This window comes from Symphalangus syndactylus, chromosome 1 (assembly GCF_028878055.3).
Source record: "Symphalangus syndactylus isolate Jambi chromosome 1, NHGRI_mSymSyn1-v2.1_pri, whole genome shotgun sequence".
NCBI lineage: Eukaryota > Metazoa > Chordata > Mammalia > Primates > Hylobatidae > Symphalangus > Symphalangus syndactylus.
This window is the reverse complement of record NC_072423.2, coordinates 103036929-103062348: the sequence shown is the minus strand read 5'-3', so window position 1 is coordinate 103062348 and position 25420 is coordinate 103036929. Positions and strand designations below refer to the sequence as shown.

At 37.6% G+C, this 25420-nt stretch overlaps 1 protein-coding gene across 33 annotated transcripts in view; it reads left to right on the top strand.

Moving 5' to 3' along the window:
* Positions 1-25420, top strand: part of SLMAP (sarcolemma associated protein) — a 176192-nt gene that overhangs the window by 67398 nt on the left and 83374 nt on the right. For 23 of the 33 annotated variants that reach the window (XM_055272732.2, XM_055272674.2, XM_063645397.1 and 20 more), the window contains exons 3-4: positions 10731-10878; positions 20692-20764. In XM_055272732.2, the coding sequence (XP_055128707.1) occupies positions 10731-10878; positions 20692-20764 (221 nt within the window). Of the gene's footprint in view, positions 1-10730; positions 10885-20691; positions 20765-25420 lie in introns of all 33 variants that reach the window. The other 10 variants (XM_063645390.1, XM_055272610.2, XM_063645378.1 and 7 more) reach the window with 1 other exon arrangement.

Below are 25420 nucleotides of genomic sequence, written 5' to 3'. Positions count from 1 at the left end.
ACTTAAGGCAAATTAAGGGGGATCTTGCAAGTTTTTAGATGACCCTGACAGGTATATAGAGGCTTTCCAGAATTCAACATAGGTGTCTGAGATTCAGAAATCTAATTTACTTTGTCCTGAATTCTCAGTGAAGGATTGTCTTAATTCAAAAGCATATTTAAGAAAGATGTAATAATTCTAGTTGTGTTTTATATGCTTTATACTGTTTTGATTACACTTTGAAAAATTTATCTTTCCCACTTTCCCTATTTCTGTCTTTCATAATCTTATCTCAGCTCCCATGTAGAGACTTATCTCAGTTCCCATGTAGAAATACTTTTTCTTTCACCACTTTTCCTTGTGAGCTGGCCCCAAAAGAAAGATTTATTGTACAGTGAACACATCTAGAATGTCACTAGGTAGAAAAAATCTTGGCAAATTAACATCATTTGTAAGACCTTCGGGTAGTATATTTGGCAAGTTTCATTCTAGTTTACATGTGAGATTTCATTTTGGTGAAAACATTTCACCACTTTTCTATATATTTTCCTATAGAATATGAATAAAGCTTTTTATTTCTCCCTTCAGTGGCACAATTAAAAATTCCAGCCTCTGAAATGTGTGATGCTTTGTTAGCCAGGAAGCCAGAAAGGTTATATAAATAAATTAATTAATGTTGAAGATGCATATAATTACTAAGTTTGTATACTCTAAGAAGCAACCAAATTGTTGGTGGCAAAAGTGAACAAATCATGGGTCTCCTTATTTCTAGTGACTCCCACTGCAGTTCATCCTACACACAGCTGCTAGATCATCAAAGCTGTTGGATTAATCTCCCTAAAACAATATTTCATCAACTCTGTCGGTAGTGCCTTCTGTCTTAAGAAATTGCAACTTCTTATTCCAGTGCCAAAGGCCCTCTCTTTACAGCCGTATCTTGCATTTTTCCACTTGTTCCTTTGTTTGGTTTTTGTTACCCTCTGGGGGCCTTAGCTATATATAAATTTGCTGCAATACCTGTTCCTCCTCCTCCTCCTCCTCCTCTTTCTCCTTGCCTTTTCATTCTGATTACCACCCTCACTCATAAATGCTTCCTTAGCAACTGATTATGCCTAACTATATTTCCCACCAGGCTCTCAGGATTTTGGTACTTAATTCATCGTGTCTTAATTTATTCTCAGTTTAGGGTTGCTCTCCATATGATTTTATGGATGTGCAGTCTCTCCAAGATAGGTGCCAAGTAGATGTTACAGACTAAGTGATTTGCCTTAATGATGGAGGTAGAGTTGAAATTGGCTCTGTGTATTCTGATTGCTTCAGGAAGTCTTTGTACATGAAATGGGATTTCATGAGTTTGGAGTCAAAGACCAGAGAGTGTTTAAGTAGGGAAGAAAGGCAGTGTGGAAATTTTGCAGGAATAACAGTGTTAAATCTGCAATAGCTGTGAGGCCATGGCACTCTGCTTAATATGCCTGAGGCTCAGTTTCTTAATCTGATGCCACGGAAAAAGGTAGAGTTGGAATCTCTGAATTGATTCCTCTGCCGGAAGAACTATTGAGCTGGCATGAACTGTCTGAAGCAACTATTTGGGAACTCTGGAGTCTAGTAGAACATTTGCAGCATCCAAGGGAGTACTTGATGAGGAAAGAGGCTGGTAAGTTTCAAAGAATTTCATTGTTTTGGTGTTTGGCATAGTAGCTACTATCTCCCATCCCTCAATCCTGTAGCAGCCAGGTGATGGTTGCCTGTGTTCCTGGTGTGACTTGCTGGTCCCTGGGTGGGCATTTGGGACCTTTAAAAATTGGGATTGTGTATTATGATTGCTATTTTTAATTGCTGAGGTGCCAGCTGTTTCAACCCCCACAAGCTGAAGTGACTTACTTGGCATTAGCCATTTAAGATTTAAAGAGACAGAACATTCCCTCGAACTCCTTTTCTTATTGGATCAGGCATTTAAGGAAATCTGTGTTAGGTCACTGGATGACTGCAGAGATAACAGAGACTTCAGTGACCACATATGGCAGGGAGTATAATCCTTGCAAAGAATAGGTTGGAAAATTCACTTAAACAAATGGCTGGCTGCCACCCTCATCAAGTAATAACAGCAATCCTGGGGAGAGAAGGGAGCCTGATTTCCAGAGTTACCACATTACAATATTCAAAATATCCAGAAAAAAATAAAAAGCACACAAGAAAGAGGAAAGTATGGCCCATTGCTGGGGGGAAAAATGGACAGAAACCATCCTTGGGGAAATGCGGACATTGGACTTATCAGACAAAAACTTTATCTTTTTTTTTCTGATTTGGGTAATTTATTTTTTTATTTTTATGTTTATTTTACTATACTTTTAAGTTTTAGGGTACCTGTGCACAACGTGCAGGTTTGTTACATATGTATACATGTGCCATGTTGGTGTGCTGTACCCATTAACTCATCATTTAACATTAGGTATATCTCCTAATGCTATCCCTCCCCGCTCCCCCCACCCCACAACAGGCCCCAGTGTGTGATGTTCCCCTTCCTGTGTCCATGTGTTCTCATTGTTCAATTCCCACCTATGAGTGAGAACATGCGGTGTTTGGTTTTTTGTCCTTGCGATAGTTTGCTGAGAATGATGGTTTCCAGCTTCATCCGTGTCCCTACAAAGGACGTGAACTCATCATTTTTTATGGCCGCATAGTATTCCATGGTGTATATGTGCCACATTTTCTTAATCCAGTCTATCGTTGTTGGACATTTGGGTTGGTTCCAACTCTTTGCTATTGGGAATAGTGCCGCAGTAAACGTATGTGTGCATGTGTCTTTATAGCAGCGTGATTTATAATCCTTTGGATATATACCAGTAATGGGATGGCTGGGTCAAATGGTATTTCTAGTTCTAAATCCCTGAGGAATTGCCACACTGACTTCCACAATGGTTGAACTAGTTTACAGTCCCACCAACAGTGTAAAAGTGTTCCTGTTTCTCCACATCCTTTCCAGCACCTGTCGTTTCCTGACTTTTTAATCATGGCCATTCTAACTGTTGTGAGATGGTATCTGATTGTGGTTTTGATTTGCATTTCTCTGATGGCCAGTGATAATGAGCATTTTTTCATGTGTCTTTTGGCTGCATAAAAAAAACTTTATCTTAAATATACCCACAGAGTCGAAGGAAATCATGGTCAAAGAACTAAAGGAAATCAGGAGAACAATGTATCAATGGGAAACATACTAGAGAGATGAAAATTATAAAAAATATAATTCAGTAGAGAGTTCAGTGGCAGATTTGAACAGGCAGAAGAAAGAATCAATAAACTCGAAGACAAAGCAATTGCAATTACCCTGTCTGAGGAGCAGAGAGAAAAATTTGAAGAGAAATGAACATACCCTAAGGGACTTATGAGAAGACATCAAGCTTACCAACATATGCATTGTGGTAATCCTAGAAGGAGAGAGAGAAAGGGACAGAAAAAATAGTCAGAGAAATAATGGCTGAAAAGAATTTTATGGTTTTAGCTTTTATATTTAACTCTTTAATTTATTTTGAGTTCATTTTTGTGTATGGTATGAGGCAGGGGTCCAACTTTACTTTTCTGCATATGTCTCTCCAGTTGTCCCAGCATCATTTATTGAAGAGACGATTCTTTCCTCATCGAATGGACTTTGAAATTCACTAGGCTGTAGATGTTTGGATTTATTTCTGGACTCCAGATTCTATTCCATTGATCTTTATATCTGTCCATATGCCAGTAACACAATGTTTTGATTACTGTACCTCTGTAGTAAGTTTTGAATTCAGGAAATATGCATCTTCTAACTTCGTTCTTCTTTCTCAAGATTATATTGCCTACTCAAGGTCCCTTGCAATTTCCATATGAATTTGAGGATTGACTTTTCCATTTCTGCAGAAAAGGTGGTCATTGGAATTTTGATAGGATTGTGCTGGATCCATGGATTGTTTTGGATAATATTGATACCTTCACAGTATTAAGTCTTCCAGTCCATGAACATGGGGACATCTTTACATTTATTTAGACCATCTTTAATGTCTTTCAGCAATATTTTACAGTTTTTAAATGTAAAAGTCTTTTACCTCTTCCATTAAATTTATTCATAGGTATTTTATTCTTCTAAATGGAAATGGAATTGTCTTCTTAATTTCTTTTTTGAATTATTCATTGCTGGTATGTAGAAACACTGTTTTTTGTGTGTTAACCTTGTAAGCTGCAAATTTGCTGGATTTGTTTAACTCATAGTTTTCGTGTGAATTCTATCCTATCTATATATAGGATCGTGTCATCTGTGAATAAACATAGTTTACTTCTTCCTTTCCAATTTCAATGCCTTTTTTTTTTCTTCTCTCTAGACAAGAAACTTCTAGTACAGTGTTGAATAGCAGTGGTGAAAGCCGGCATCCTTGTCTTGTTCTTGATCTCAATGGGGAATGCTTTCAGTCTTTTATTATTGAGTATTATGTTAGCTGTGGGTTTTTTATAAATGCCCTTTATCATGTTGAGGAAGTTCCCTTCTAATGTTAGCTTTCTGAGTGCTTTTATTGTGAAAAGATGTTATATTTCATCAAATGCCTTTTTTGCATTGAGATGATTGTGTGTTTTCTTTTTTTTTTTTTTCACTTTCTACAAATGGGCATTTAAACATTTTTATAGTGTAAAATACCTTTTTAAAGTTGAACCACCTAGGGTGAATCCCACTTAACAAAACAATGCCAGCCACTTTTCCAACTTGGATGAGTTCTGAGTTAGGCAAAACAAAGATGAAAGCCTTGCACCAGTTCTTCATGTAGCCCCAGACAGGTGAAAATTAGACAAAATAATTTGTGATTAAGGTCTGCTCTGCTCCCTCTGGAACTGGGTACCAGGGTGTCCCATGCTGGGAATGCAGGCTGATGTCTCCAAGACTTATTTTGTGCTGGAGAGGGGGATGGGACTAGGATAAGTAATGCCTTACTTTGTGGCAACAAAGCTTTCCTATATTTTAATTGCCTTTTTCTTGATTCAGTGTTTACTTGGGTGCTATAAACCTTTGACTGTTTTCCAGAATTTAACAAAGTTGGTTCTGATAGTTTCTGCTTGTTTTTCAGTGTTTCTGTGGGGAGATAGAAGCTTGGAGCTGCCTACTCTGGCATTTTGCTGATGTCACTTTCTTCATTCTTTATGGTTTTAAAAAATTTTACCCTTTTTAAAACCTTTTATTTACTGTAAGGCATTATTTGTTATATTTAATCACTCTTGTGATCCTTCTAATTTGTATTCATTTCTAAAATGAATTTTTCCTTTTACTTCTATTCTTTTGAGTTATTTCACCTTTTCTTGAGTTGTATAATTGTAATTTATTTTGCTCTTTCATGTCTTGAATTATTTTTCTAATGTCTTTTAGCTTGTTTTGAAATAGAAGTTTACAGTTTTGATCTCTTCCCAAGGTCTGTTTTTCATTATCTATAAAGATACTATTCTGCTCCTTATTCTCTTTTTTCTTAAAATAACTGTATGGATGAGACCTTGATACTTTTCTGTTGCTAATTTTTATATGAAATTGGTTTTCCTGAACTTTAAAAAGGGATCATGTTTCAGGATAACTTTTCTAATTCACAGAGCTCCCTCTTCTGTTGTTTTTGTAAAATGTTTAAAAATATGGTGGCTTCCTTTCCCCTTCTCCGCTTTTATCTGAACCTTTTCTTTCCTTGTCTTTATTGTCTGTGTTCTGCTTAATTTTGGTTCCACTCCCAGCAGTTTTCCCTCAGTTTGGAGCCCATTCCTGGAAGGTAGCTTTGGTTGGTAGGTTGGTTTTAAGAATTTATATGGAGATATACCTAATGCTAAATGACGAGTTAATGGGTGCAGGAAATCAACATGGCACATGGATACATATGTAACAAACCTGCACATTGTGCACATGTACCCTAAAACCTAAAGTATAATAAAAAAAAAAAAAAAAGAATTTATATGGCTCAGACTATTCCAGCCTTTTTAGGAACTTACCCTGCACTCACTTGTTATTGGATTGAGCCACACCGTTCCCATTTCCAGCTTTTTTTCAGTTGGCCTCCATACTGTCCAGTGAACACCTAATAGCTATTTTGGTGTTGTCCTCAAGTCCCCCAAATGCCCCCTTTGTTTCCTTACGTATCCTTCTGCACAGATGCTGATTCCATGCAGGTCTTGTGGCTCTTGGTGGTCTTCCCCACTCTTATTATGGGGTTTGTGTGGCTACTGTGTCACCTACTTTTGTTACAAATGTTTCCTACGGGATTTTGGTTTTGCTATCTTCGTCACTCTGATTTGAGGTGGTGATTCAGGGAGATTAAAAATTTTTGTTGCAGTATCTGCTATCTACCTCGAATTCATTCTGCATTTATATCTTAAGAACTCGCCTGTATGGACTTAGAGTTTGTGGCCCCTGGCCTGTGGTGTGTCTACTATATTTGTGCTTTGTTCTGAAGCTTTAGTTCAAATGTTATTAATCTGTTGGTGTTTGGATATTGTAAAACCTATCAATGTAGAAAGAGTTAAAAAGAATCAGTGTATCATTATAATGGAAATGAAAATATTTACAGATTGTAGCAAAGTTGAAAGTGATGCAAAATGTATGTATTTATGGAATGAATTCATCTACAGCAGGAACTTTCTGAAGGTCAAAGAGCAAATTGTGCAACTGTGAAGTGCTGTTCCTGTGTCATTGAAGTTAATCAGCAAGAGAGAAGGAAAAGTGACTGATGAAAGGGGTAAACCTTTCAATTCAAGGATCACCATCAATGCCTGATTGTTGGGAACTTAAAGTTTATTCAGGGAAAGCAAGGAGTTGATCAAAGAATTAAAACCTTAAAACAATCAAAGTGCTGCTGTTGAACTTTCACCATAAGCCACACAGGGTTTTTAAATTCAGAGCTCCTTACTCACCTGCTCAACATCAAAGTGAATGTCTGGTGGCTAATGCAAATACTAGAGCTGCTAGGACATTCCTTAGGCTACTGGGAAAGAAAGATGGTTAAGACTTCAACGGATTCTTTATTTCTTTTTTAATGTGGTCAAAACTTCTTTTAAGAGGAGGGAATAAAAGCCTGATAGAAGAAGGTTTATCAGCATAGAGGAGAAGGATATTTCTGGTTTGAATTTGTCAAAGAATCAAGTAATATATCTACTTGCTGGAAATGTACCCAGGGACTATAAGCATACTCCCTTTCTAGGCCCTTGCAAACAGTTTAACATTTATTTTTTTACGAGACAGAGTCTCTATTGCCCAGGCTGAAGTGTGCAGTGGCACGATCTTGGCTCACAGCAACCTCTGCCCCCCGGATTCAAGCAATTCTCCTGTCTCAGCCCCCCACTGCCGCCGAGTAGCTGGGATAACAGGCGTGCACCACCATGCCCAGCTAATTTTTTGTGTTTTTAGTAGAGATGGGGTTTCACCATGTTGGCCAGGGTGGTCTCAAACTCCTGACCTCAGGTGATCCACCCGCTTTGGCCTCCCAAAGTGCTGGGATTAAAGGTGTAGGCCACCATGCCCAGCCTAGTTTAACATTTTTATACCTTAGAAACCTAACCTGATAGTAAATAGAATAACTTCTACACATAATGTAGACTGATTAATGGTAAATTGTTTTACAGGAGGTACAGAATCTTTTTTTTATATATCACTCTTTCAAAACAGCCAAGGGCAAAAGCTTAAATTATATAAATGAAAATATTTCTGTAGAGAACTAAACTAATGTGCTCTAGGTGTATACAAGTACAGAGGGTTAGGGGGATGAATAGAAGTTAGTGTGACTGAAAATGATGCAGAAGGAAAAGAGTGGGAGTGATTGAGTTGTGAGGGAACCAGGACCAGATCCTGTAGGTCTACAATGATAAGGACTTCAGATTTTATTCTAAGGTGTTTGAAAGCCATTAGCAGGTTGAAAGCAGAAGAAGAACGAGCAACTAATGTAAATTATATGTTCAAGCTAAACGGAGGCCAAAGGTACCATGGTATGCTTTGGACAGTAATATAGACATGTCAGAATGAAAAGAACCTGGGTTGATATTGATGTAAGAAAAAAATTTTTTTTGAGACAAGAATTCATGCTGTTGCTCAGGCTGGAATATAGTGGCATGATTATGGCTCACTGCAGCCTCAACCTCCCAGGGCTCAAGCCACCCTCCTAGCTCAACCTCCCAAGTAGTTGGGACTACAGGCCTGCACCACCATGCCCAGCTGATTTTTTGTATTTTTTTGTAAGGATGGGGTCTCACTTTGTTGCCCAGGCTGGTCTTGAACTCCTGGGCTCAAGTGATTCTCCCACCTTGGCCTCCCAAAGTGCTGAGATTACAGACATGAGCCACTGTGTCTGGGCCCTGATGTAAAATCTTTTAAATTTGAAAATATGTTGTGGTTTTAGAGTTATATAGAAGCTACAAACATGAGGTGTTGATATACATACATATATATGTTGTATATATATGTACATATATTTCTTTTTGTTTTTCAACAGTGTTGTTAAACAGTAATGAACCTTATTTCATGTATTCTTTACTTTTATTCTGTTCCATTTTATGTTTTTTTAAAAAATGCTAGTTGCAACTCACTAAATTGACTTAATAACCCACTAATGTATCAGAACTTGAAGTTTGAAAACCACTGTAAATATCATATAATCCCCTTATTTAACTTGTCCAGGCACGTATTACTAAAAATAACCTGACCAGAATCCAGACATTACCACATTTCCTAAGAATATATTTATTAAAAAAAAAAAAACTCTCTTATACAATGTAACATTAAGTTCCAGTGTAGAAAAAATTTTGAGGGTAAATATTCCTACTTGAAAGTATTGTCTGTCCTTATCTCCCTGGGTGAAATATTAAGTCCTATAAGTTTTAAATGTATTTAAAATATCAACACAATTTTCTAATTAATGGTCTGTAATTAGATATACAAACTGCTAATCAAAGTAACAGTTGGTCTATTTTGAATTATAAACAGAATAAGTCATTTATAGACAGCCTAGTGGCCTTTACATTGTCAGCTATGAATTAATGAAATGAAATGTCATTTGAATATTTTCTGCAGATTTGCTTCTTAGTCTTTAGTTGTATTTAATTTTGGAAGAGAGCTGTGGGAGGGGTGAAGGATAAATGAAACATAAGGGTTGTGTCCCCTGTGAAGTAATGAGGAAAAATGGCCCTTTTAATTTTCTTATTTGAACCCTTGCTTCTGTGTTCCCCAGGTCTATGACTTTTGAAAGATACTTAATATACCTGCATCTCACTTTTCTCCTTTATAAATGAAAGTAGTAATATCTTTTTTTGTGTTTGTATGTTTTTGAGATGGAGTCTTGCTCTGTTGTCCAGGCTGGAGTGCAGGGGCACGATCTTGGCTCACTGCAACCTCTGCCTCCTGGGTTCAGGTGATTCTCCTGCCTCAGCCTCCCAAGTAGCTCAGGCATGTGCCACCACACCACCATGCACCACCATGTTGGCCAGGCTGATCTCGAACCTCTGACCTCAAGTGATCTGCCCGCCTCAGCCTCCCAAAGTTCTGGGATTACAGGTGTGAGCCACCACACCTGGCCTAAAATAGTAATATCTTTATCATAGCTTTAATGTTAAATGAGGGCCTGATGGCAAAAGTATATTTTGATATATAGTGTGTTAGGTGTCTTTTTACCTTTCTTCCTTAGGAAGAAGTTCAATGAAAATGTGTTACTAAAATAAGTAGGGCTGAAGAGTGTAGAAAAATCCAAAAAGAAAGGTACATCTTTTTTTACTGGTGGTTCTCTTCCTAGTAAGTCTATTGTGTGTGATCCCAGTTGTGCTGAAATTTTTGAGGATTTATAAGTGATAAACAGGCAGGCTTCTTGTGCCTCCTGCTATCCTTTTTGTTTTTAAAGAGGGAGGGTTACCCAAGTGATGAGAAGCAAATTTGGACAGCCATCACCACTAATTTTAGAATATTTTCATCACCTCAAAAAGAAACCTTGTACCCACTAGTACTCATTCCCCATTCCTACCTGCCACTTCAGCCTTTTCTAAGCACTCATGTATATTTTTTGTCTGTATAGCTTTGCCTATTCTGGATGTTTCATATAAATTGAATCATTATAATACATCAGTCTTTTGTGACTGACTTCTTTTACTTTACATAATGTTTTAAATGTTCATTCATGTTATAGCATGTTATCAATACTTCACCCCTTTATTGCCAAATATTATTCAGTTATATGAATATCTTCCACATTTGTTTATTCATTTATCAGTTGATGGATAGTTGGATTATTTTCCCTTTTTGGCTGTTATGAATAATGCCAACATTCATGTAGAAGTTTTTTTTTTTTTATTATACTTTAGGTTTTAGGGTACATGTGCACAATGTCCAGGTTTGTTACATATATATCTATGTGCCATGTTGATTTCCTGCCATGTAGAAGTTTTTATGAGAACATGTTTTTAGTTCTCTTGGATATATACCTAGGAGTGGAATCGCTGGGTTGTATACTAACTTTCTGTTTAACATTTTGAGGACCTGACAAACACTTTTCCAAAGAGGTTGTACCATTTTGTGTAGCTGAATTTTAAATCACCTAGTTTTCAGATTCTAATTTCATATATGTTAAAGGAGAACCTTAGCTGAAATGAGTGGTTTGAATTAATAGGGGGAAAATTCACCTGCAATAGTTGGCAAAGCTGGAAGCATTTTTTTTAAAAAGTACATTTGGAATTATTACTATTAATATTTGGCCCTTTTTTTTTTTTTTTTTTTTTTTTTTTTGCAGTTTTATCTTCAAGACACTAAAAGTAGTAATGGTACTTTTATAAATAGCCAGAGATTGAGTCGAGGCTCTGAAGAAAGTCCACCATGTGAAATTCTTTCCGGTGACATTATCCAGTTTGGAGTAGACGTGACAGAGAATACACGGAAAGGTACGGGTATGGATCACTTTTTTTATTACTTGTCTTTTAAAGGTTATTTAATTTTTTATTCTCTTACTTGACATTACAAAACATTACATGCTTGTAAAAGCGATTTAAATACAGCATTATATACAGTGAAAAGTTAAAGTCTCATACTTTCCCTATTGCTCTTCTAAAATTTTAAATTCTGAAGTGTTAATTAGTAATTTATATTATTCATCACAGTTAGGAACCAATCGGCTGCAATGACAGCATATCCCACCAAGACAAGCTTAAATCACAGGATATTTATTATTGATAATGAGACTTAATGAGAGATCTGGAGGCAGATAGGTTCATTTGTTCAGTCGACTCAGTGATATCATCAGGGATCCAGGGTCTTACTGTCTTCCTGTTCTCCTGTCTTAAACATTTTAGTTTCTCATGCTTTTGGTTGTTGCTTTATGGTCATAAGATGATGGCTGCAAGCCCCAGGCATCATTTTCCTCACACCAGTATCCTAGGCAAACAGGATGAGGTGGGGATAAAATGCCTTCTTGTGTGGCTCTCTTTTTATGTTGAAAGAACAATCTTTTGCAGAATCCTCCCAGCAGATTTCTCCTTAGGTCTCACTGGCCACATGGGTAGATCACATACATAGTTACCTGCAGCTGCAAAGAAGTCTGGTGAAGTTACTTAATCTCGTGAAAGGGAGCAAGAAGATCTATGATTCACATAGATCAATTTTGATTTATTCCTTCAGGTTGTGTGTGCATTGTTACCCCAAACAAAATTAGAGCTCTCTTAGCAAGAAAGAAGATGGAAAGGCAGTAGAGGTAGGCAGCTAATAGTAGCTATCACAAGTATAAAATAAAATTTAATGTCTCACAATTTTTGAAATTGAAAGTTCTTTAGCTAAATAAATGTAGATTGATCTTTGTTTTTACAATTCAGAAGCGTTGTGCCTCTACCTAGTTCACTGTTTTCTTTATGACCATGAAATTATATAGCTAAATCATAAAACTAAATGGATAAAAACCCTAAGTGTTTAGTTCCACTTTATTAGTTTAATGTGGATAGTGCAACCATTTGGCAAGTTTCTCCTTTCGTTTGTCTGAACATACTCTGATCTGGTGATACTGGTCAGAATTTTGCATAGTAGAGATGGTGATGGTGGTGATGATGATAATGCTGATGATGCTGGTGTGTGTGTGTTCATTTGCTTATTTATGCATATACTTTCACTGGTATTGCAACAGCAGTATTATTTTTAATGGGTTTTTTTGGCCTCCTCAGAAGGTTAGGTTTTGATATTTGAATTTGGGTAGGGCCAACATCTTAGGCATTTCCATTTACAATTGTAAACCAAAAAAGAAAGGTTTGTATTTTGGTACAGAATATTGACACTTCTTACTAAGAGAATTCAACTTGTATATGACCATACTGGGAATAGCTGCATTAGACACTCCTATATCGGCTGTTTCCATATCACACCTGCAAGTCATTCAGCAAACAGTAAACCGAGCTTATTAAATGGAACCCCGGCTGTGAGTAACCCATAGAGAAGAAGAGAATTTCATTACATTGTCTTTCTCTCCAAGGAATATCTGTCTTCTTGGCTTGCATTTCTTAAAGGGAATTATTAGGTGTTGATTGATAAAAAGGATGAGGTAATGAAATACATTTAGAGAATACTTAGTTAAGATAAGCAGGACTTCTTGGAGCTTTTAATATGCTAACATATACGCAGGTTTACAAGGAGGTGGCCATTATAGAATGCAACTCTTTCCAAACTCCCTTCTACTGTTTTTTCCCATCTATCTGTGAGGGTCTATCTGTGAGGGATACTCTTTAGAAAATGCTATAGAAAGCTAAGAAGATGACCCTGAGATTCAAGGTTCCTCTTAGTATAATCTTATTTTAGTAACATTAGTTTTGTTGTTGTTGTTGTTGTTGTTGTTGTTGTTGTTTTGAGACAGAGTCTCAGTCTGTTGCCAGGTTGGAGTGCAGTGGCACCATCTCCAGTCACTGCAACCTGTCTCCTGGGCTCAAGTGATTCTCCTGCCTCAGCCTCTTGAGTAGCTGGGACTACAGGTGCGTGCCACCATGCCCAGCTAATTTTTGTATTTCTGGTAGAGATGGGGTTTCACCATGTTGGCCAGGATGGTCTCGTTCTCTTGACCTCGTGATCTGCCCATCTCGACCTCCCAAAGTGCTGGGATTACAGGCTAAGCCATCATGCCTGGCCAGTAACATTAGATTTTTACAGTCTTCTGTGAAATTTTACTTATCTTTATGTTAACTTTAAGGAGATTAGATTAAAAAAAAAAAAACTTGCATCATTTAAAGTGTTGTTTCTTTTGGTACTTACTGGCTTTAAAAAGTTGACTTACGTTAAGCACGGGCTCTGGGGATACAGCTTTGTCACCAGTTGAGTACCACCTGTTTAAGGATATACCAGAAAAAAAGTACTGACTTTTATCCTATGCTAAACAGTGCTTTGATAACTTTTGTATCACTTGGAGAATTCTCCTGAAATTATGCAACACTACTAGATAACCCCTGGATCAAAGAGGAAATCAAAAGGGAAATTTCACACTATATTGTAAAGAGAGGAGACTTTTATGCCAAAATACAGTAAGTCTTTTAGTCAGATAAAATTAACAATCTTAAATTTCATTCGTGTTAAAGAAGAAAGACAGTTAAGAAATCTGACACTAATCAGAAGAAATTAGAAAACGAGTAAGTGAAAGAATCTGAAAAGGAGAAATAAAAGCAGAAATTAATGAAACAAAAAATTCTGCAAGGGATAAACCCAAATGCTGGTTCTTTTATTAATAAAAAGAAAACAAACAGTGAACAAGGTAATTAATAAACCGTAATGCATTAAGTTAAAAATACTAGCGAAAATATACAAGATGAGAAAGGAGAAATAAAACACAAATACAGGATATACTACAAGAATAATAAGAGAATCATATAGCTATCTATGGCGAAGAGAAAAGAAAAAATTAGAGTAAATTGATGTTTTCCTAGCAAAATTATCTCAAGAAGTGGAAAAATTTGATTAATTGATTGTTTTTGAAAGAGACTAAAAAGTTATTAAAGATTCACCATTGAAAAGACACCAGAAACAGAGGGATTTACAGCTGAATTTGATCTTATTTTAAAAAACAGATAAATCCTGTGTTATTTAAGTAATTCCAAACATAAAGATGGAAAGCTTTCAGAATCCTTTAAAGAACCTAGCATATCATTAATGTGAAAATCTGATAAAGATATAGATACAAAAAAGAAAACTATAATTAATTTTATTTATAACAATAGATGAAAAATTTCAATTAAGATACTAGGGCCAGGGCTTGGCATAGTGGCTCATGCCTGTAATCCTAGCACTTTGGGAGTCTGAGGCAGGTGGATTGCTTGAGCCAAGTAGGTTGATACCAGCCTGGGCAACATGGTGAAACCCTATCTCTACCAAAAATGCAAGAATCAGCTGGGCATGGTGGTGCATGCCTGTAGTCCCAGCTACTCGGGAGACTGAAGTAGGAGGATGGCTTGAGCCTGGGAGGTAGAGGTTGCAGTGAGCCATGACCACACCACTGCACTCCAGCCTGAGCAACAGAGCCAGACCCTGTCCCCCCCCCAAAAAAAAAAATGCTATTAGGCCAGACACTGTGGCTCCCACCTGTAATCCCAGCACTCTGGGAGGCTAAAGTAGGAGGAGCCCTTGAGCCCAGGAGTTCAAACCAGCCTGGGCAACATAGGGAGACACTGTCTCTACCCGCTCCCCGGCCCTCAAATTTTTTTTAATTAGCTGTGGGCATGATAGCTTGCACTTGTCTCAGCTACTCCAGAGGCTGAGGTGGGAGGATCGCTTCACTTGAGCCCAGGAAGTTGAGGCTGCAGTGAGCCCCGTTCATGCCATTGCACTCCAGCCTTGTCTCTAAAAACAAAAGATATTAGCAAATTAAATTCAGAAATAAAGCTAAAATAAACAACAAAGTAGGATTTATTCCCGAAATGCCAAGATGAGTCAGTATCAGGCAATCTATCAACATAATCCACAAACTAAAGTAGAAAGACCATGTAACTGTATAATCAGTAGTTGTGTCACTGAATAACCAGAGATATTGAAAAGGTATTTGATCAAATTTAGGAGTTACCCCTAATAAAAATTCTAAATAAGTAGGGTGAAAAGAAAACTAAGTAAAATAAAAATGTTAAGTAAAATAGAATAAAAAATAGCAAAATACTATACAGCTGTGAAAATGTATGGACTAAATTTGCATATATAAACAAAGATAAATCTCAAACTTTATCTCAAGCAAACTATCGAAGGATTTGTATAGTATAACCATTTACAGAAAGCATGAATGCCTGCAAAGCAATACTATATAGTGCTTTTGAATACACTTATAATAAAGTACATTTGTATACATCCACATGTGAATGATAAATAGGACTTATGAAAGGATGTTTTTGGCATCAGTGTGTATCATATTAAAAACAATGGAAGCATAATTTTAAACCTCCCCATTTTACAGGTATTAAAAAGAAAAAATTATATGAATTGCAGGGATTTCTATAAGATATAATGTTGAGTAAAGAATCAATTGTTTTTAATAATTTCATTATTTAAAATAGTTTCACCAGTCCCTATAAATACATATATGTTAGACATGTGTATCTCTAGATCTTTAACGTAAGTCATCTAGGAGTGTGAGTGGGAGGGAAGAAGGTATAGAGGAGAAGAGGGAGCCAAATTAAAAGGGAGAGGTTACTAGAACTACAATTAAAAAATCACCCAGTATGTAGGACATTTATTTATGTGTTTATATAAACTAATTTGTGTATATGTTAAAACATTTCAGAAAAAGAATATATATGATATGTAAGATTGTGTGTGTGTGTATCAGGATTTTGTTAAAAAAGGTAACATGAGCCTAATGCCACTGAACTTATCGGTTCATATTAGTGTCATTTCTATTCTTAGCAATCCAAAACAATCTGTTTTTTAAATTTTTTTAATTTATAGAGATGGGGCCTCACTGTGTTACCCAGGCTGGTCTTGAACTCCTGGCCTCAAGTGATCCTCCTGCCTCCCAAAGTGGTGGGATTAAAGGCTTGAGCCACTGGACCCCACTAACAATCTGATTTTGATGTTTGGCATTCCTTGTGTATGGCTTCAAGGAGAAAACTCAATGGTCAGGCATGTACACATAAGCTGCTCTATACTGATAAAATATTATTGTAAACAAAGAGCTGACATTCTAATAGATTTTTTAAAAGAAAGGAAGAAAGTGAGAAAGCCAAGGTTTAGCAACCTAACCACTGGCCACTTCTCTTTTCCTGGACCCACAGACTGCTTAAAGAATGAGTTTTCTGGGTCACACATTATTACAGTAACCCTCTGTTACAAAGCTTGGGGCCAGTTAGTTCTGTGAACACGTGTAACTTCAGTCAGCTTATTACTTCAGGTCTTCATCACCAATAGCTTTTTCTTAGTTAAGCCCCTGCGAACAAAGGGCCTATAAAGAGCAAAGTCAATGGTGTATCTTCCTTTGGCATTGTGCTTCAACTGCACTGAATTACTTTTACTCCCCCTAATAGACCTGGCCTTCAAGCCCTTGCACATGCTTTTTCCTATGCCTAGAAACCTTTCTTGATCCTTAGGGCTGGACAAGGTGCCTACTCCATGCCCCTGTTGTACCCTGTACTCATCCCTTTTATGTGTTTACTGCCCTCACTAAACTGTAAGCTGTGCAAGTATAGGAAGTGTGTCTGTCTTCAGTGTAGGATCTCCACACACAACCTGGAACGTGTTGGTTGAATAAATTTTAGAATGTCCCATTAATCTTCATCTATCTTTTTTTTTTTTTCTTTGAGGCAGAGTCTTGCTCTGTTGCCCAGGCTGGAGTGCAGTGGCATGATTTTGGCTCACTGCAAGCTCCGCCTCCTGGCTTCATGCCATTCTCCTGCCTCAGCCTCCCTAGTAGCTGGGACTACAGGCACCCACCACCACGTCCAGCTAATTTTTTTGTATTTTTATTAGAGACAGGGTTTCACCATGTTAGCCAGGATGGTCTCTATCTCCTGACCTCATGGTCTGCCTACCTCGGCCTCCCAAAGTGCTGGGATTACAGGCATGAGCCACTGCGCCTGGCCCCTAAATCCCTTTTAAACCAAGCATTTCCCAAACTCATCAGACCCTCAGATCCTTTTTTGTAACACTCGCTAGCATTTTGGGAAATACTGCTATGTGTAGTTGATTAATATGAGTATTAGAACAAAATATTTTCATCAGGTTGCTTTAATTACTTGCCTGTTGCAAATCAAAAGGATAACATGTCTATGCATGTGTGTATCTAGTTGTCATGAGAATCACATTAAAGGCATGGTTGACTGGACTAGATTGTCAGCTTAGTCAGACATGGGTTAATTTTATTTGTTTTTTAAATTGCCTTCAACTGTGCGGCAACTCTGTACTGCCCAGTCAGTATTAGCCCTTGGTTCATCTCATAGATTTGTGCATCAGCTCATTTGCTGAACTTCAGGGTAATGTGTCTGAACAACAGAATTACTGATGTTGTATATCATAGGTTGTCACCTCTGGAACTAGTTTTATTCTATAACTTGTTCTACCTATTTTTCTTTTTTAAAAAACAACTTTATTACCAAATTAAAGTGTAAGTATTGCTGGATCTTCATGTTGTGTTATGCTCCTGTATTTATTGTAGGCTATGTATAGTGAATCTCTTGAGGAGCCATCTTCTAGAAATTCATTTATCATAAGAGAGAGAAATCTATCTCTTCTGTCTTTTGCCTGGGAAAGGAGAAAGCTAGGTGGTTCCTACAAATAGAGATGAACCCTAATGTCTTAAAAGTAAGAAACATCTTTGCACAGGAGTAATGGGAGCTATAAAATACTAAGCAGGCATGTTCCTCAACATCTTCAGTAAAATGCTTTCTGTACCAGATGACTCTAATAAGTACACAGGTTTTTAAATTGAGAAGCGGATAATTCTTGATGCCCTCAAAGAATTGAATCTAATTGGTGAGACAACAGTTTCTGTAAATCATAGATATTCACAATGCAATGTGCTTAATGTTTTAAGAAATAGATATAGGAGGCTCTGGGGACATCTTACCCAGATACTGAGCTTTGGTGAAGGAATTAGAAAATCTGAGCCTGGAGACTAAGTAGCACATGGTCATGCAGGCAAGAGGATAAAAACATTGCTTACAGAAGGGACAGCCTGTGTAAAAGGCATGGGGCTGTGAAAGGTAAAGTGCTTGGAGATCGCAGGTAGCTTGGCTTTGTATAGGATATCCTTCTTAGCAGGATAGAGGATGAGGTCAGGCAGGAATGAAGGAGCCCAGTGGTTCATGGCCATGGTTATTGTGCTGGGCAGTTTAGAAGACTGCCAATAGATGGTTCTGTTTTTTATTGTTGTTTGTTTGTTTGTTTGTTTGTGTTTTTGAGACAGGGTCTTGCCCAGCTGGAGTGCAGTGGTGTGATCATGGGTCACTGTAGCCTCAAACTCCCGGGCTCACGCGATCCCCCAACCTTAGCCTCCTGAGTAGCTGGGTACAGGTGTGCACCACCCCCACCCTGCTAATTTTTTAATTTTTTGTGGAGACTGGGTCTCACTATGTTGTCCAAGCTGAACTCATGTGATCCTCCCACCTCAGCCTCCCACAGCGCTGGGATTAGGGGTGTGGGCCACTGTGCCCTGCCAATAGATGGTTCTTGATCTGTGTTAGCACTTTTTATATAATCAATTAGTAATGAAAATCAATATTGAATACATGGTGTTAAATTCCTTAATTTTAATGTGCATTTCCAGATGACAGTCATATTACTTCATGTTTATAATATCATCTTGATTCATCAGCCTGATCATTTAATAAGTTACCCCCAAATACATTAGCTCTATTTTTTTTTTTTGAGATGGAGTCCCACTCTGTCACCCAGGCTGGAATGCAGTGGCATGATCTCGGCTCACTGCAACTTCCGCCTCCCAGGTTCAAGCAGTTCTGCTGGCCTCAGCCTCCCAAGTAGCTGGGATTGCAGTCACCTGCCACCACACCGGCTATTTCTTTTTTTTTTTTTTTTCTGGGATGGAGTCTTACTCTGTCGCCCAGACTGGAGTGCAATGGCGCGATCTTAGCTCACTGCAACCTCTGCCTCCCAGGCTCAAGCGATACTCCCACCTCAGCCTTCTGAGTAGCTGGGATTACAGGCACCCACCATCATGCCTGGCTAATTTTTGTAGAGACGGGGTTTCATCAATGTTGAGCAGGCTGGTCTTGAACTCCTGACCTCAGGTGATCTGCCTTGGCCTCCCAAGCTGCTAGGATTACAGGCATAAGCCACCATGCCTGGCCTAATTTTTGTATTTTTAGTAGAGGGATTTTGCCATGTTGGCCAGGCTGGTCTTGAACTCCTGACCTCAGGTGATCTGCCCACCTCAGCCTACCAAAATGCTGGGATTACAGGCGTAAGCCACTGTGCCCAGCCTAAGTTTTATATTTTTAGTAGAGGGGTTTTGCCATGTTGGCCAGTCTGGTCTCAAACTCCTGACCTCAGGTGATCCGCCTGCCTCGGCCTCCCACAGTGCTGGGATTACAGGCGTGAGCCACTGAGTCCGGCCTAATTTTTGTATTTTTAGTAGAGAGGTTTCACCATGTTGGCCGGGCTGGTCTCAAACTCCTGACCTCAGGTGATCCACCCACTTTGGCCTCCCAAAGTACCGGGATTACAGGCGTGAGCCACCATGCCCGGCCAACATTAGCTCTATTCTTAAAATTCAGTTTTGTTGAGATATAATTTACGTATAACACAATTTTACATGTACAATTCAGTGAGTTTTGACAAATATATATGGTCTCATAACCACCACTCCCCTAATCATGATGTAGTGTATTTTCATCAGCCTGCATTAGTTTTTAATCAGAGCTTAGTGAAATAAATAATTCTTTGAACTCTGGAAAATGTAATACAGTATTTGAAGAATAGAGAAAAGAGAAATAAAAAACCATCAACCTTCAAACCAGAAAACAATTTTTTAAAATTAAACCCACATATAGAGAAACTCTGTACAAGTGCTACTTTCAGGAGTTTTGTCTCTTAAAATCTTCAATAGGAAAAGGAGGAAGTAAGATGCAACAGTAAGAAGCTGTCTACAAAGGGACTGTACTGATGTCATTTTGGGGGTGGAGGAAGAAACAACTATCAAGAAAACAAAACAAAATTTTAAATATTGAAATGGAAACATGAGACACTAGCAAACAATTCTGATACTTCATAGCAGAGAATTGTGGAGGCAAGTTTCACTTGTTTGAGGTCTTGGTTTTCTCACCCATGAAATGGGGTATTGAGTGGCATTTCTCAACTGTATTATGCAGAACTTTAGAGTTTTGTGAGGTGTGGTTAGGTGTGTAATAGGTTGGGGAAAGGAAGATTTGGAATAAGAACTGTATTTTAAATTTGGGAATAGTCAGACTTATGTTTGATACTGGCAGATGGGGAAAAGTGTATTTCCCCCTCACAATTTTATTTCCATATATTCAGCTGACCTTTTATTGACTGTTATTATAGAATTGGAGATTAAGACACTTTTCAAAATGATTCTATCCTTATTTCTACCTTGAAATTGTGATTCATTATGGACAAGATGAGTTTCTCCAGGGTAATAATACTGTCATTAAGCCACTAGCTTTATTTTCTTTCTGAGAAATTGTTACTTTTAAGAATAAACTATGTTTACATATGAGAGGTGCGAAGTTTTATATTTTTAAACAATTATTTCATCCATATTATTTGTTTGTTTCAACCAGTTACCCATGGGTGTATTGTTTCCACAATAAAACTTTTTCTACCAGATGGTATGGAAGCCCGGCTCCGCTCAGAGTGAGTATAATTTAGTACTGTGAAGTTTTTGTGAAGTTTAGTACTGTAAAGAATTTAGTACTAATATTCTAGGTGATGGTATACTGCTAATACCTGCTTCAGGACTATTTAAATAATGTTAGAAAATTGATTAGTACTTTTTGGAATATAATACACTTAAGTTTAAATTGCTTTTTTGCTTTAGTTACAATTCTAGTAAATAATAATGTATCAGAGGCAAAGATTATTTTGTTTCCAAATTTAATTTATATTTTGATGGATAATTAGTTGTTTTTCACAATGTTTCAAGTATATAAGTTATTGGTAAGTGATAGCTTCATTCCTTCATTCCTTCATTCCTGTGATCACTTCTGGTATTAATGCCAGTGTCACAATCTTATAAGACCTTGAGGATATCAATATAGTTGGTAGCTTATTTTGGTGGGAGGTTTTTGAAGATTTTTCCAATGTCCTATTTACTTTTTGTATGAAGGAGTGTAAAGGTCATTTAGAGGCAGACATTTGAAAGGGAAAATTACCCATAAAATTTAGATTTTAAAAGCATATGTAAGTACATTTTGATCTTGGGCCTTTCAGAGATTATTATTATGAAGTGTTGAAGGGAGTTGAGCAATCTTTAAACTTAACATTTTTTATTTGTGGGGAAAGCCTTGAATATGCTAGAAGCTTGTTTTTATACCCAACATAATATTTTCCTGTCTTTCAAAAACAGAGACAGTGACCTGAGGGTAGGAGGTTAAGAGAAGCAGTAAATTGAAGGAAAAGTAGAGCATTGAATAGGAAAGTGAGAAGGAAAGATTAAGCAGAGCGAGGCCCTCCCATTACTGTGTCTGTGCTTTCAGTAGAATCATTTATTTTATGCTTGTTAGAAGCCACTTACTTTTCCTTGTTTACTTTTCAAGACATCTGAAGCAAAATAGCATAGGTTTTAAAATATTTTAATTCATTTTTTTCCTTTTTTTTGTCCTTGGCATATGAAGTAATATCGTAAATTTAAAACATTAATCTGTTTTCTATTTGCAATTACAGCTTAATTATTAAAATTAAAATAAACTTTAGGAAGTTTAATATAACTTAGCTTTTAAGAGTCAAGAATTAAGGTTTTAGAAATGAGTAACTATTAATCAACTAATGATATATTGCTTCTTAAAGACCTTGATGTTTGTATTTGATAATGAGATTTTTCTTTCATGCAGTTTCAAAACTTTGAACAGTTACATAAGGAATCATCTGTGTTCTCAGGTTCCATCTAGTAGAACTTGTAAATTTTTTCAAAGTCAGTTGCAATGTATTGTGTCTCTATCCTTTGTGTTTCTCTAATTCTTTTCATCTTTGCCCATTTCCTTCTCATTGTTTGGCTTTTCTTATATGGTTAAATATTAGTATCACTTAAATTTTTGCTGCCAATTTAGTTATACATAATCTAACTTTCTGGAGAAGTTGAATTTTGAACAAGCAATTCTCCAGAGCTGGAGGAAGATCAGAATGGCCTTTAGAGGTGGGTAGTCCAGTTTAAAGCCTGACTCCACTTGTTCTGTGACTTGATCAGGCAACATTTTTCTCATTTGAAATATGAAGATGATGATAGTACCTATTTAACAGGAATTTTATGAGAATTAAACAAGATTTAGTACTTAAAGAACTTGGCATAGTACTTGGCATATAATAAGCACACAATAAACATTAGCTGTTTCCATTACTGTAAACTAATTTTTAAAAGCAATTAAGATGCTCTTGGGTATGCCAGAAAGCCTAGAGTTTAAGCTCCATTGTGTACATAGCATTTATTGCTTTTAAGAACTTCAGAAGGTAGTACTCAACAAGCTGACTTTTTTCCTTCCTTTTTATTACACTACACAAATAATTTTCCTTTTGTTTTCTTTTCTTTTTTCTTTCTTTCTTTTCCCTTTTTTTTTTTTTTTTTTTTTTTTTTTGACAGCCTGGTTCTGTTGCCTGGGCTGGAGTGTAGTAATCTCGGCTCACTGCAACTCCACCTCCCGGGTTCAAGCAATTCTTGTGCCTCAGCCTCCTGAGCAGCTGGGACTACAGGTGCACACCACCATGCCCAACTGATTTTTTGTACTTTTAGTAGAGACGGGGTTTTACCATGTTGCCCAGGCTGCTCTTGAACTGCTGAGCACAGGCAATCCACCCACCTCAGTCTCCCAAAGTGCTAGGATTGTAGGCCTGAGCCACCACGCCTGGCCAATAATTTTTAAATGATAAGAAACAGAGAGGCCCGGTCAATAATTTTCTAATGATAAGAAACAGAGAGGCCCGGCCAATAATTTCCTTCCTTCCTCCTTTCCTTTCCTTTCCTTTCCTTTCCTTTCCTTTCCTTTCCTTTCCTTTCCTTTCCTTCTCTCTCTCTTTCGTCTTTCTTTCTTTCTTTTTTTTTTTTTTTTTTTTTTTGAGACAGAATCTCGCTTTTGTCAACCAGACTGGAGTGCAGTGGGATGATTTCGGCTCACTGCAGCCTCCACCTCCCAGATTTAAGTGATTCTCCTACCTCAACCTCCCAAGTAGCTGGGATTACAGGTGCATACCACCATGCCCAGCTAATTTTTGTGTTTTCAGTAGAGATTGAGTTTCACTATGTTGGCCGGGCTGCCTCAAACTCCTGACCTCAGGTGATCTGCTTCCCTCAGCCTCCCAAAGTGCTGGGATTACAGGCATGAGCCACTGCACCTGGGCCAACCATTTTCTAATGATTAGAAACAGAGAGGCCTGGTGCAGGTGGCTCGTGCCTGTAATCCCAGCACTTTGGGACTCTGAGGCAGATTGCCTGAGCTCAGGAGTTTGAGACCAGCCTGGGCAACAGGGCAAAACCCCATCTCTACTAAAAATACAAAAAAATTTCCGGGCGTGGTGGTGAGCGCCTGTAGTCCCAGCTACTCAGGAGACTGAGACACGAGAACAGCTTAAACCCAGGAGGCAGAAGTTGCAGTGAGCCAAAATCAGACCACTTCACTTCAGGCTGGGTGACAGAGCGAGACTCTGTCTCCACAAAAAAAAAATTAAAAAATAAAAAAAAACCCAGAAATTGCATATAATCCTACCACTCTAACACTAAGTATTTTCATTTTCCACATTTTCTTGTTATGGTTTGTATATGCATATGAACTTCATTCATACTTCAGAATATACTTATATCCAGGGTAGTTTTTATAAAATACAGATGTATATCACTTATGGAATGTGTTGCCAGATTTTTAGCCATTTGTTTATTAATGAGATTGTTATGAGAACAGAAGATTTTATACTTGGGTCACTAAGAAAGGTGAATTTAAAAAAATCCCTATTATACCATTTGTTTCTATTTAGACTTTTTTTTTTTTTTTTTTGGAGATGGAGTCTTGCTCAGTTGCCCAGGCTGTAGTGCAGTGGTGTGATCTCGGCTCATTGCAACCTCCGCCTCCCAGGTTCAAGTGATTCTCCTACCTCAGCCTCCCAAGTAGTACAGGTGCCCTCCACTGCGCCCGTCTAGTTTTTGTATTTTTAGTAGAAACAGGTTTCACCATGTTGGCCAGGCTGCTCTCAAACTCCTAACCTCAAATCATTTGGCATTTAGACATTCTTAAGTTCATTTCACTATATGTGCATATCTGCAGAGAAAAGGATATATGCCCACAATGGTTATCTCTGAGTGCTGGCATTGAGTAATTTTTATGTATTTCCTCATGATTTACTTCACACATTTTCCATAATCAATATTTGTTATATTCAAGAAAAATAAATTATTGTTTAAAATGCCTCTTTCAATGTTCTGGAGTATAGTTATATATAATTTTTAAAAAATCTTTACTAGGCACCAACTTTGCTAGGGCCTGGTGATGGGCTTTGGGGATATACAGGTGAATAGGTCATAGTTCCTGAGAACACAGATGTATAATCAAAGAAGGACAGTAAAGTTTATGTAGACTCAATGAAGTCTGTATCATGGGTGCTCAGAAGGGAGGTGGGTGCTGGTACTTAATATTCTATTTTATTCAGCATTTTAGCTTATTTGTGACTAGTTGAATTAGACCAGTTCTTACAGTGTTTGCAGTTATTAAGGTGGGATCAAAATTATTCCTATTTTTAACTCACGTCTGATCAGTTTTTCAGCAGCTTACATATGATTTATCAGTTCAAGCTAAGAACTTTACCCAGTCAACCTTCAAGCTAGCCATTATAAGAATGGCCTCTAGGATGTGGAGTGATTAGCAGCTGGTAGAGGTCATGCGTGGTAGCCTTGCTTTGAGTCCCCTGTACTCACCCCTAACACACATAACAGTATCTTGCAGGGCCTTGTAAAATAGGGACTCTAGCTTCCTTAGCTGCTATATTCTCATGAGAGTAACAGTAGTGATCAAGTCCTATTTCCAAAGCACTGTTTTAAGCTCTTTATTCATATTAATACATTTAATACCCCCAATAACTCCATGGAATTGGTTGTATGATTATCTCCCCCCCACTTTTTTTTTTGAGATGGAGTCTTGCTCTGTTGCCCAGACTGGGGTGCAATGGCATGATCTTGGCTCACTGCAACCTCCGCCTCCCAGGTTCAAGCAATTCTCCCACCTCAGCCTCCCAAGTAGCTGGGACTACAGGCACATGCCACCACACCTGGCTGATTTTTGTATTTTTGGTAGAGATGACGTTTCACTGTGTTGG